Genomic DNA, 14308 nt, shown 5'->3' on the forward strand with positions numbered 1-14308 from the left:
AGAAATTCTTGTTTTTACATGGAACCCAGTAACCTCCATTTTTTCCAAGTACCTTGGGTGATTCTGGTGCATAAAGTCAAGAATCAAAAATAAGCACTTAATAAAGAGATACAAAGCAGGTGCCTAGCTGGCTCAATCAGTAAAGCATGTAGCATGCTAGACCTCGAAGTTGTAAATTCAAGCTCCATGTCAGGTGTAAGAGATTACTTAATGATAATATCTTTAAAAAATTTAAAATAATTTGTCTGGTATCACCTAGTTCTGTATGTGATTGAGCAAGAATGTGAACCTAAGTGCACCAGTTCCAACATCTACATTCTTTCCAACTTCTCATAGTTGTAACTAAGCTCTAATACATCTGCTTTTACGAGTTACTTAGAAATGTTTAATCTGATGACAATATAAAAAATCTAAGTTATTATGGTTGAAAATCACAGTGCAGGCTACAAGTTGAACCAGTATAAATTCATGAAGTTTAACTAAAATCTGCACTTCTGAGAAATGAAGGGTCTGAAACATACTACAGAGAGATACTGAGCTTGATGATGTTAAAGCCAATCTCTTGGCTTTCATCTTATTTTATTTATATATTTTTAATTCAAGTGGGTACAAAATAGTGAAGTGCTGAACTCAAACCCCATGAATGACTTAACAAGTGATAAATTAAACACATCTGTGAATATAATATGCAACTTACTTATTCAACGTAAAAATTATTTTAACCTCAAAAGACTTCACCCTTAGCGTTTAGATACTGTAACAATTTAACCAGTTAAATTGTTCCTAGTTCTAATTATAATTATCCTCCTTGAGATTGCAGCTGTAAGTACTAAATCTATAGTCTAAACTTTTTGTTCATTAATAACTAAATTTACAGAGTTTACAATTTCTTAAGCACAAGGAATGCTATCTTCTCCTTATAACTAAAGGCAAATATGTCATACAGTTATATTACTCTAAACAATTAGCTCCTAATTTGAAACACATAATAATACACGGAACAAAGCTCCTGCCACACTCTCATGAGTTTTAGATTCTACTTGAACATTCCAACTGTATATTCTTAATGCTATGTATCACATAGCAATTGATTCTTTTTTTTAATGGATGCCATAATGTCCAAACCTGCCTTCCTAAAAGACACTATAAAACCACGGGTAAGGAAAAATAACAGAACATATCCATAACTAACACACAAATATAACCACAAAGACAAGAAGAAACAAATGGTACACAATAGACTTCTTGAAGAAAGGAAAACTCTAAAAAAAAATACAACAAAATAGTTACATTTGTTGAACTGTGAAATTCATTCTTCTGTGTAGGGAAGAAAAATTAGGCACAAAAATATGATTTAGGTAACTCTTGGTAAAATAAGCAAATGACAATCTTAAAATCTTAGAGTCGAACTGAAACAGAAAGATTCTGTCTGAAAATATGAGAACTTTTCATATCACTGATCAACAGTTTAAATAGGCAACTGATTGAAAGTAAAAATGCATTTTTTTAATACCTAAGACAAAGTAATCTGATTTTTTTGGTCCCTTATATTTTAGTTTTATAAACAAGTTTGCTCTGTGAAATGAATATGCAAAAGAAACTTACAAAATAAAAGTATGAAAAGTTAAAATATATTCCAAAGGAAATAACAGATTCTCTTTGATTAACTTGCAGTTAAAAATAAAGCTGAGTGTCCACTTCAACAAGATGAAGTCCCTCACTTGAAATTTCATTATATAGGATGTGTTATTTGGTCTTGCACTGAGCTTAAAAGCTAATACATCGTTTTAATGTATAACTAATACCCTTCTCTGTCTCACAAATGGCATTGAGATTTGGTTACTAGTATATAACATATTCTATATGTAACATTATATATAATTTATGGACAATAAATAATAAAGAACACTGTCAAGTACACCATGGTTTAGGGTACACCTGAAGATTTTTTTTAAAAAAAGTTTCCATACAAAGACTTCACAACATTCAAAATAAAGATGTCAGCTCAATGTATTTTTAAAAAATAGAATCTCTAATCCACACTAAAATATAAAATGTATTCAAACATGTTTTTAAGAATATGTGCTTCAATCTACCATCCTTGACAGTGCTCTTTGGTTGATTTTCTTCAAGTTAAAGTTAGTTATAAATATAAACCACCTTTGCATTAGAATAGTATCAACTTAAAATCTATTAAGAATGGTCACAATAGTAATTTCATAGTATTATGACCACTTAATCAGAACTGTTTGACTTTAGTATCTTTACAAAAGCACAATTTTGACTGAAAATAGTCTTCCAACTATAATGCCTATTCTCAAAACTGGTTTCCTTTAAATTGCAAGTTTCATAGTTTCAGACTTTTTAAATTAATACTAATCCTTAAACCAAAATTGTATTTTCAAATTTCAATTCAGCATTGAAGGGGCATCTACGTTTTAGCAACCAAACCTCAAACCACTTTATCCAATAATATAATACAACCAGTGTCTCTTAAATACGGAAACAGAGAATTTGGATACACCAAGATATGAACAATCACAGAAAACATTTCACCAAAAACTATCACTATCTGTACCTCAAAATTACTAAAACTATTTCCAAAGCTTCTTGATTACTACTTTAACAGATATAAATTTCAACAAGTACAAATAACATTTCCTCCATATGTGGCTCTCTCCTTAGCATCAAAATATCTAACAAATCAGAATTAACAGGTAACAGAAAATCTGGAGACATATTTGCTTCTAATACTGTTGTCCTTCCCAATACTGAGAAAATTCTGTATTTATTAAGAACAGTGCAATGTCAGTTGGTTTTTCAATAACCCCCATTACAAGCTGGTACATTTTCAAACCACGAATTACCAAATAGGTTTTCACAGTTAAATTTAAAAACAAAGTCATTTTTTATCATTTTTCATTTAAAACTCTTAAGAAGAACCACAAACTTTCTAAGAAACATATTTTATACAAATATATAGAGAATATATATTCCTAATTTAGCAGTTACCATGACTTTACAACCTAAAAGAAAATCTTTTAAGACTTCATCCTTACATCTGAATTAAATTTAGCGGTATAAAGATCAAAGGACCATTAAGAACATCAAAGAAATCAACTTTACTTACTGCTAAGGTCAGATACCTACCTTGTTTCTCATTGTAGATTATATTCTTACACAATAGGTCATTATGGCAAAGCACAACAGGTGAGCCCAGGTTGGAAAGAATCTCCTTCATCCAAGTCATTTCTTCCTGAAGAATCTGAGAGCTTGGGATATCACTTAAAAACCTTTTAGTTAAAAAAAAAAATAAAATAAAAAGTTATATATTGCTTATATTAATGACTTTTTTCAAGTTTAAAGACTAACATCTATTTTTAGTGAATTATTTCCATTCAATTACATAGACTTCTGAATTAAACCAAGCCAATTATTACAAAAGCTGGAATAAAGGAAAATCTTTACTTAATGAACTTAATATGAATAAAACAAACTAAACAAGTTAAAATGCAGGGAAGGAAAGTAAAAAATCTGTTATTACAAAATTGGAGGAGGAAAGTAATATATATACTTAATAGATAACATTTAGTAAGCACTATTCTAAATGTTTTACATTTGTCTCCAAGACAAAAAAAGTTTAATAAAAAGAAGTTTAAGTATATTATGTAAAGTTACAAGACAGTTTATTAAAGAACTAAAATATCTATTTCAAGCTTTGAAGGGTGAATGCAGTACAAATCAGTTAAATTTACCTAACAAAGTCAACAGACAACTATTACTGATAAACCTTATCAACTCTATGATAATCATAGACATTATCTATGATAATCATATCACAGAATACTCCATTATCTATTATAGAAACTGTCTCAGAATAGTGAGCCTGGGAAGTATGGTAGGTAGAGTGGCAAACAGGACTGGAGATCATGGCTTTTTAATTCTTCAATCTTCTGAACTCTTCATTACACTACATGTATATTCATTTGATAAAAATAAAATAAAACAAAAATATGGTGCTACCACTCATTCCTCAATAGCACCATCTGGCTTAAAGTATTGCTCTTAGTTTATTCTTTCTCTCCCCTTAACACTGTTTTCTTCATTCTCTCTCAACAATCTCTCAAATTGCAGCCTTACTTTTCCATTTTACAATATAATAAAGATTCTCTATCAATGAACTTAACTTTAATGAATTTGCCTATTCAGGTGGTTGCTGTCTGTATATTCCCACTACTGTATTCTTCTTTACACACCGCTACCAAAAATAATCCTTATATACTTTTTTCAAGATGGTGTAATGGTTCAAGGATCTATCTGAAAGGTACAGAGTTGACTAGAAGTAACAGAACTGAAAGGACTGAACATGATAATTACAATCATATACAAACAAAAAGGAACAGAATGTGAACAGATTTTTTAATATTTTAATTGTTTTTAAAGTTTTAGTTGTAGATTATCTATTAGGGCATGGTGCTTTTCGCATGCTGTTCTACATACGCTGTATATACTAACTCAATTAACCCTCATAAAAACTCTAAAAGGTAAATATACTACTCTTGTTATTTCCATTTTACTTTTGCCTAAGATAACACAGCAGAACTATTTTCTTTTTTTAAAGATTTTATTTATTTATTTGACAGACAGAGATCACAAGTACGCAGAGAGGCAGGCAGAGAGAGAAGGGGAAGCAGGCTCCCTGCTGAGCAAAGAGCCTGATGCAGGCCTCGATCCCAGGACCCTGAGATCATGAACTGAGCAGAAGGCAGAGGCTTTATTAACCTACTGAGCCACCCAGGTGCCCCATCATAGCAGAATCATTAAGTGGCAGAATTAAGGCTTCATCCTAGGCAGTCTGGCTCCACAGTCTTGTACTCTTAACCCACACATACCGATATATCTTAAAAAGTTGAGAAAATCATACATTCACTACTGTCACCTACTTCTTCATTATTTTTAAATTTTTCAATAAAATAGTTACTTCAAAAGAGAATTTTGTGTTTTTATGCTGTCATTTTTTGGGTATCTAGCAAAACGGAAACATTTGCAGATGTCTGCCTATCCCAGTTAAAATGGTATACTATTCCTAACAAATCCAGAGTTTGATAAACTACCTACAAATAAAAACATATTCACTGAGTGAATCAAACTAAACTTTGAAAAAATAACTCAAAATAGCAATGAATTATAAGTAGTAAAAAGAATTATGAATTGTAAGAAATAAGAAAACTCTATAGGTCCTGCCTGTCTCTACTATTCTTAAAATGAAAAATTCCTGAATACAAGAGTTGGGAGTATGTTTTGGATATAAAGGAGAAAATAGAATTCCTAATTTTTGTACCAGTAATAATCACACTATAAAAACATGTTCATATAATTTAGATTCTAAATGCTAATTTATAAATTTTTTAATAAAAAATGATGAAATACCTTACTTGGAACCTGGGGAGTCAGATTTACAAAAGCTGAGTAGGACTCCAGTAATTGAATTTCAACCTCATTATCTAGGACTTGAATAGTCTCAGTAAACTAAGACAATCTAAACTTTTTCACACTCTAATATTACTATACTGGCCCAATGCAAATCTCTAGGTCTATTTAAAACAGCTTTGAAAAAAAAGAATTCTTATAAAAAGGGCTCCATGGCCAACTCGTTCTGTGCAAAAAGTACCATTCAAGGCAATCACTGTATTTACTTCCAAATAAATGTTCTCTATTTGTTTCTTGGCTGGTCACCTCTACCCACTCCCCACCTCTACCCCAGGCTTTTGTAAGGGTTGTTTTTGTTGTCCTGTTTTGTTTTTGAGCTGGCTGAGGTAGACAGTCATATTAACGTAGTGCCACCTGAGAGTCAAATAAATCAGTGCAAACTTAATCAAATGCAAAGACAGCAACCAAACCAGATTATATATACAAAAACCTCGTAAGCTCTCTTGAAAACTTCATAGCAAAACAAGGTAAAACAATTTCAAATGTAATAGTAAATTTACCTTTTATTAAGGTCTTCATCTGCAAATCCTGTGGGAATGAGAGAGAAATATTTTCCCATCTTTAGCCATAGATTAGATTTGGGAATCCAGCCATTGTGTGCATGGATAGCATGGATTTTAGCAAGCTGACGTGCTATTAGCCTGTTTTAAAACAAAGCAGCATAAAAAGAAAATGTTAAGCATCATAGAATTCATTCTATTCATGAGTAAACTAACTTAGTGTGCATTCATTTTATAACATGATTTCATTTTTACCTAATATAAGAGTCAAAATAATTTGTGAAGTCAACTCTCACAAAGGAAAGGCAAGGAAATGTTTAAAGCATTAATAGGAAGAAACACCTACAATTAATTCAGTGAATAAATATTGAGTCCAAAAGAGGTTGAATGTCTGCACGTAGGTGGTCTATTCTGATTACATAAACAATGGTTAGGACCAAAACACAATTATAAATAATTTCAAAGCCCATATTAGACATTAATCAGAGATACATTTTAAAGTTTGAACTTTGAACATTGAACCTCGTCAATTAGGTTAAAGGACAAGAGGGGACTAAAGTAAAAAGGTAACTGGGCAGAAAAATGGGTTACAGAAGTTAATTCTTATAACTGTGTTAAAGACAAATTTCCTGAACAAACATTAAGATTCTATGATGTCAGAATTAATCTTCTTTATTCAACAATAAAATAATTTGAAGCTGTATATACATGTATCCATGTTATCTTTTATCTGCAGAACCAAGAACAGCAAACATTAACATAAGAATAAGCACACACAAAACAGAAATAAGTTGGATCATGAGGGGGGAATAAGAGATCAATGATATCATAAGGTGAAACAATATTAGAATTGGGATCCAAGAAGAAGAAAGAGAGGGGCAGAAGGTATACTGCAGCAAAGAGAACTTCCCTAATTTGGGGAAGAAAACAGGCATCAAAATCCAGGAAGCCCAGGGAACCCCCTCAAAATCAATAAAAATAAGTCAACACCCCAACATCTAATAGTAAAACTTAACAAATCTCAAAGCAAAGAGAAAATCCTAAAAGCACATTGGTTCAAGAGGCCTATAACCTACAAGGGTAGAAACATTAGACTGTCAGCAGAACTATCCACAGTGACCTGGTAAGCCAGAAAGGACTGGCATGATATATTCAGGGTACTAAATGAGAAAAATATGCTAAGAATACTTTCTTCAGTTAGGCTGTCACTGAAAATAGAAGGAGGGATAAAAAGCTTCCAGGACAAAAAGCTTCCAGGACAAAACAGAAACTAAAAGAATTTGCAATCACCAAACCAGCTCTACAGGAAATATTGAAAGGGGTCCTTCTAAGCAGAGAGAAAGCCCAAAAGTAACATAGACCAGAAAAGAACACAGACAATATACAGTAACAGTCACCTTACAGGCAATACAATGGCATTAAATTCTTATCTTTCAATAGTTACCCTGAATGTAAATGGACTAAATGCCACAATCAAGACACAGGGTATCAGGTCGGATAAAAAAAAAAGCCAAGACCCATTGATATGCTGTCTGCAAGACACTCACTTTAGATCAAAGACACCTCCAGATTTAAAGTGAGGAGGAGGTGAAAAACATTTATCATGCTAATAGACATCCAAAGAAAGCTGGAGTGGCAATCCTTATAACAGGCAAATTAGATTTTAAACCAAAGACTGTAAGAGATGAGGAAGGACACTATATCATACTTAATGGGTCTATCCATTAAAAAGATCTAACAATTATAAATATTTATGCCCCTAATATGGGAGCAGTCAATTATATAAGCCAATTAATAACAAAATCAAAGAAACATATGGACAGTAATACAGTAAAAGAAGGGGACTTCAACACCAAACCCTCACTGAAATGGACAGATCATTTAAGCAAAGGATCAACAAGGAAATAAGGGCTTTAAATGACACACTGGCCCAGATGGACATCACAGATATATCTAGAACATTCCATCCCCAAGCAACAGAATACACATTCTTCTCTAGTGCAAATGGAACATTCTCCAGAACAGATCACAACCTGGGTCATAAATCAGGTCTCAACCGGTACCAAAAGACTAGGTCCTTGCATATTTTCAGACCACAATGCTTTGAAACTGGAATTAAATCACAAGAGGAAAGTTGGAAAGAACTCAAATGCATGGACGCTAAGAGCATCCTACTAAAGAATGAATGGGTCAACCACGAAATTAAAGAAAGAACAATTTTAAAAATTCATGGAAACAAATGAAAATGAGAACACAACTGTTCAAACTCTTTTGGTTTCAGCAAAGGCAACCTAAGAGGAAAATACAGAGCAACAGGGGCACCTGGGTGGCTCAGTGGGTTAAAGCCTCTGCCTTCAGCTCGGGTCATGATCCCAGGGTCCTGGGATCGAGCCCCGCATCGGGCTCTCAGCTCAGCGGGGAGCCTGCTTCCTCCTCTCTCTCTCTCTGCCTCTCTGCCTACTTGTGATCTCTGTCAAATAAATAAATAAAATATTAAAAAAAAAAAATACAGAGCAATACAAGCCTTTCTCAAGAAACAAGAAAGGTCTCAAATACACAACCTAACCCTACAGCTAAAGGAGCTGGAGAAAGAACAACGAAGAAAGCCTAAACCCAAGCAGTTAAAGAGAAATAATAAAGATCAGAGCAGAAATCAGTGAACCAGAAACCAAAACAACAGTAGGACAGATCAATGAAACTAGGAGGAAGCTCTTTGAAAGAATTAGTAAGACTGATAAACCCCTGGCCAGACTTATCAAAAAGAAAAAAGAAAGGACCCAAAGTAATAAAATCATGAATGAAAGAGGAGAGATCACAATCAACACCAAAAAAATACAAACAATTACAAAAACATTATGAGCAACGGTACACCAGCAAATTAGACAATCTGGAAGAAATGAATGCATTCCTAGAGACATATAAACCACCAAAACTGAACCAGGAAGAAAAAGAAAACCTAAACAGACCCAGAACCAGCAAAGAAATTGAAGCAGTAATCAAAAATCTCCCACAAACAAGAGCCCAGGGCCAGGTGGCTTCCCAGGGGAATTCTACCAAACATTTAAAGAATTAATACCTATTTTTCTGAAACTGTTCCAAAAGACAGAAATGGAAGGAACACTTCCAAACTCATTTTATGAGGCCAGCATTACCTTGATCCCAAAACCAAAGACCCCACCAGAAAGGAGAATTACAGACCAATTACAGAGAATTACAGAATTACAGACCAATTACAAACCCATGCTAATGAACATGGATGCAAAAATTCTCACCAAAATACTAGCCAATAGGATCCAACAGTACATTAAAAGGATTATTCACCAGACCAAATGGGATTTATTCCTGGTCTGCAAGATTGGTTCAATATCCACAAAGCAATCAAGGTGATACACTACATTAATAAAAGAAAGGACAAGGACCATATGATACTCTCAACAGATGCAGAAAAAGCACCTGACAAAGTATAGCATCCTTTCTTGATTAAAACTCTTCACAGTCGAGGGGCGCCTGGGTGGCTCAGTGGGTTAAGCCTCTGCCTTCGGCTCAGGTCATGATCTCAGGGTCCTGGGATCGAGCCCCACATCGGACTCTCTGCCCAGCAGGGAGCCTGCTTCCCCCTCTCTCTCTGCCTGCCTCCCTGTCTACTTGTGATCTCTCTCTCTCTGTGTCAAATAAATGAACAAAATCTTTAAAAAAAAAAAAAAAAAAAAACTCTTCACAGTCGAAGGATAGAGAGTATACATTCAATATAAAAAAAAAGCCATCTATGAAAAACCCACAGCAAATATCATTCTCAATAGGGAAAAACTGAGAGCTTTTCCCCTAAGTTCAGGAACACAGCAGGGATGACTACTATAGCCACTGCTATGCAACATTGTACTAGAAGTCCTAGCCTTAGCAATCAGACAAAAAAAGAAATAAAAAGCACATCAATCAGCAAAGAAGTAGTCACACTCTCACTCTTTGCAGATGATATGGTACTTTATGTGGAAAACCCAAAAGACTCCACCCCAAACTGCTAGAACTTATACAGGAATTCAGTAAAGAGGCAGGATACAAAATCAATGCATAGAAGTCGGGCTCTCTGCTCAGCGGGAAGCCTGCTTCCCCCTCTCTCTCTGCCTGCCTCTCTGCCTACTTGTGGTCTCTGTCAAATAAATAAATGAAATCTTTAGAAATCAGTTGCATTTCTATAAATCAACAATGAGACAGAAGAAAAAGAAATTAAGGAGTCAATACCATTTACAATTGCACCCAAAACCATAAGATACCTAGGAATAAACCTAAACAAAGAGGCAAAGGATCTATACACAGAAAACTACAGAGTACTCATGAAAGAAACCGAGGAATACACAAAGAAATGGAAAAACATTCCATCCTCATGGACTGGAAGAAAAAATATTGTGAAAATGTCTATGCTACCTGGAGTAATCTACATATTCAATGCAATCCCTATCAAAATACCATCATTTTTTTTTTCCCACAGAAATGGAACAAATAATCCTAAAATTTGTATGGAACCAGAATAGACCCCGAATAGCTAGTGGAATGTTGAAAAAGAAAACCAAAGTTGGTGGCGTCACAATTTGGAACTTCAAGCTCTATTACAAAGCTATAATCAACAAGACAGCATGGTACTGGCACAAAAACAAACACATAAATCAATGGAACAGAATAGAGAACTCAGAAATGAACTCTCAACTCTATGGTCAACTACTGTTCAACAAAGCAGGAAAGAATGTCTAATGGAAAAAAGTCTCTTCAACAAATGGTGTCAGGAAAACTGGACAGCCACATGCAGAAGAATGAAACTGAACCATTTCCTTATACCACACACAAAAATAGACTCAAAATGGATGAAAGACCTCAATGTGAGACAGGAATCCATCAAAATCCTTGAGGAGAAACAGGCAGCAACCTCTTTGACCTCGGCCACAGCAACTTTTTCCTAGGAACATCGCCAAAGGCAAGGGAAGCAAGGGCAAAAATGAACTACTGGGACTTCATCAAGATGTAAAGCTTTTCCACAGCAATGGAAATAGTCAACAAAACGAAAAGACAACTGACAGGATGGGAGAAGATATTTGCAAATGACATATCAGATATATGGCCCGTATCCAAAATCCATAAAGAATTTATCAGACTCAACACCCAAAGAACAAATAATCCAATCAAGAAATAGGCAGAAGGGGACGCCTGGGTGGCTCAGTTGGTTAAGCGGCTGCCTTCGGCTCAGGTCATGATCCCAGCGTCCTGGAATCGAGTCCCGCATCGGGCTCCTTGCTCAGCAGGGAGCCTGCTTCTCCCTCTGCCTCTGCCTGCCACTCTGCCTGCCTATGCTCGTTCGCTCTCTCTCCCTCTCTCTCTCTGACAAATAAATAAATAAAATCTTAAAAAAAAAAAAAAAAAGAAATAGGCAGAAGACATGAACACACATTTCTGTAAAGAAGACATCCAAATGGCCAAAAGACACATGAAAAAGTGCTCAACTCTGCATCAGGGAAACACAAATCAAAACTGCAATGACATACCACCTCACACCAGTCAGAATGACTAAAATTAACAAGTCAGGAAACGGACAGGTGTTGGCAAGGATGCAAAGAAAGGGGAACCCTCCTACACTGTTGGTGGGAATGCAAGCTGGCGCAGCCACTCTGGACACCATATGGAGGTTCCACAAAAAGATAAAAATAGAGCTACCCTAACAACCGAGCAATTGCACTACTGGGTATTTACCCTAAAGATACAAATGTAGTGATCCAAAGAAGCACGTGCACCCCAATGTTTATATACCAGCAACGTCTACAATAGCCAAACTATGGAAAAAGCCCGCATGTCCATCAACAGATGAATGGGTAAAGAAGATGTGGCATATATATACAATGGACTACTTCTCAGCCATCAAAAAAACAAAAACAAAAACAAAAAACTTGCCATTTGCAACAACATAAATGGAACTGTAGGGTATTGTGCTAAGCAAAAAAAGTCAATCAGAGAAAGACAATTATATGATCTCACTCATATGTGGAACTTAAAAAACAAAAGGAGCATAAGAAAAGGGAGGAAAAGATAAAAACATGAAGAAATCAAAGAGGGAGACAAACCATAAGAGACTCTTAATCACAGGAAACAAACTAAAGGTTGCTGGGGGGGAGGGGGAGAGAGGATGGGGTCGCTGGGTGATGGGCATTAAGGAGGGAACACAATGTCATGAGCACTGGGTACTATTTAAGAGTGATGTATCACTGACCTCTACCTCAGAAACCAGTAACACACTATATGTTAGTTAACTGAATCTAAATTTTAAAAAAACTTGCCCCCCTAAAAAAATAATAAATAAGGCTTCACTGCACTAACATCCAAGGCAAATGTTACTTTAAAATTCCATCCTCAATAAAGCAAAACATTTAAAAATTTGAACACTTCAGAGAATTTTCTTAAATATCTAGTAATATTAACTGTCCCCACTCTTGGAGGCTTTTAAAATATTAAGAGCAAGGGGCACCTTGGTGGCTCAGCTGGTTAAGCAGCTGCCTTCGGCTCAGGTCATGATCCCAGGATCCTGGGATCGAGCCCCATGCTGGACTCCCTCCTCCCCCCATCCCCTGTGTTATCTCTCTCCCCCAGATAAATAAAATCTTAAAAAAAAAAATTAATAGCATTATAACAATAACGGGAATTTTTTAATTGAAAAATAATCCCAGGGCACCTGGGTGGCTCAGTGGGTTAAGCCTCTGCCTTCGACTCAGGTCATGATCTCAGGGTCCTGGGATCGAGCCCCGCATCTGGTGGTCTGCTCAGCGGGGAGCCTGCTTCCCTCCCCCCCCCGCCCTGCCTGCCTCTCTGCCTGCTTGTGATCTCTCTCTCTCTCCCTCTGTCAAATAAATAACTAAAATATTAAAAAAAAAAAAAAAGAAAAGAAAAGAAAAATAATCCCTAATCCTACCACTCCCAATAGTTTACTTCATTTTTACATACACCCTTTGGATTTTCACATAAGCCAATTATTGTGATTGTAGCCACAGTTCAGCAATTAAGCTGGTTTCTTCCATCTTAACCCCTATCAGCCATTCTGCGTATTTTAGACAATAATCAAAATTATCATTTCAATAAGTAGCATAGTATTTGTACTGATATGCCTTGGTTATATCTGAATATAAGCACTGTCATGACATAAACATATAACTTTTATGAATTATTATATATTGCCCTATTAATTTCTAAGAGAACATTACCAGTATTACTTGTAATTCACAAAGTACCAGTTACACTACAATACATCCCAGCATTGGAAGTCAGTGTTTTCTACTTATGCTTTTTGATAAATGTGCAATAATTAATTTTAAACTGCATTTTGTCCCATTATATCTGTTGCTGGGTGGTTTTTAATTAAACTGCAGACAGGATTCCTAGCAAAAGGCAAGTTTCAAAGAAATACCAGATGAGAAAATTCCTAAACTGTGAATTTTTAAAAATTTTCTGAATATCTCTGTGGAGCTTGATTGCCACAGAAAAGTTCAAATAAAACAAGTCATGATAAATTTCCGGAAGCTGAATTACTCGCTGATCGTTAACCTGGTGGTCTTTATCATACCATTCCCTCACTACCTCTTCCATATACTCTGCCTCTTCCTTTAAACTCCAGTTCAAATGTGATCTCAGTGAAACACTGCCTAATTTCCCACAGTTACTTTTTTTGAAAACCTTTTCTGTTCTTCTGTGTATACTATTTGCTTACTTTTTTCCAAGATTATTGTCTGTCACATACTGCAAATTACTTGGAAGGAGGGCAGGGACTACCTGAATTCTTTTTCTTACCCTAGACTAAACATAAATACGTATCAGATTTTTAATAGTCAAAGCAGATACTCTAGAATAATCATAATACAGGCAAGTAGCTATGTCTGAATGAACCATAGCAAAAGAGCACTGTGGACTTTGATCTAAGGCTCAATCAACATTTACTGTTGGCTGTGTATCAGTTCGCCTAATAACAATGGCTCAAAATGTGATACCTAACTAATCCAAAATTAGTAATAAGCCCTATTAATTGATAAATGAAAGACCCTTTTTATCATAAATATATGAAATTAATTTTTTAAATTTTTAAAAAATTTTTAAAGATTTTATTTATTTGACAGACAGAGATCACAAGTAGGCAGAGAGGGCAGGGTTGGGGGAGGTTTGGTTGGGGGGAGCAGCTCCCTGCTGAACAGAGAGCACTATGCTGGGCTCCATCCCAGGACCCTGGGATCATGACCTGAGCCGAAAGCAGAGGCTTTAACCTTAACTCTGAGCCACCCTGACACCCCAAAATT

At 35.3% G+C, this 14308-nt stretch overlaps 1 protein-coding gene across 2 annotated transcripts in view; it reads right to left on the reverse strand.

Annotated features, from left to right (window-relative positions):
* ETNK1 (ethanolamine kinase 1) overlaps positions 1-14308 on the reverse strand; it is a 67210-nt gene that overhangs the window by 23749 nt on the left and 29153 nt on the right. For both annotated transcript variants that reach the window (XM_080810714.1, XM_080810715.1), the window contains exons 3-4: positions 5991-6131; positions 3151-3293 (exon numbers count right to left, since the gene is read on the reverse strand). In XM_080810714.1, coding sequence (XP_080666840.1) covers positions 3151-3293; positions 5991-6131 — 284 coding nt within the window. The remainder of the gene's footprint in view (positions 1-3150; positions 3294-5990; positions 6132-14308) is intronic.

Source organism: Martes martes (genome assembly GCF_963455335.1).
Source record: "Martes martes genome assembly, chromosome: 8".
Lineage (NCBI taxonomy): Eukaryota > Metazoa > Chordata > Mammalia > Carnivora > Mustelidae > Martes > Martes martes.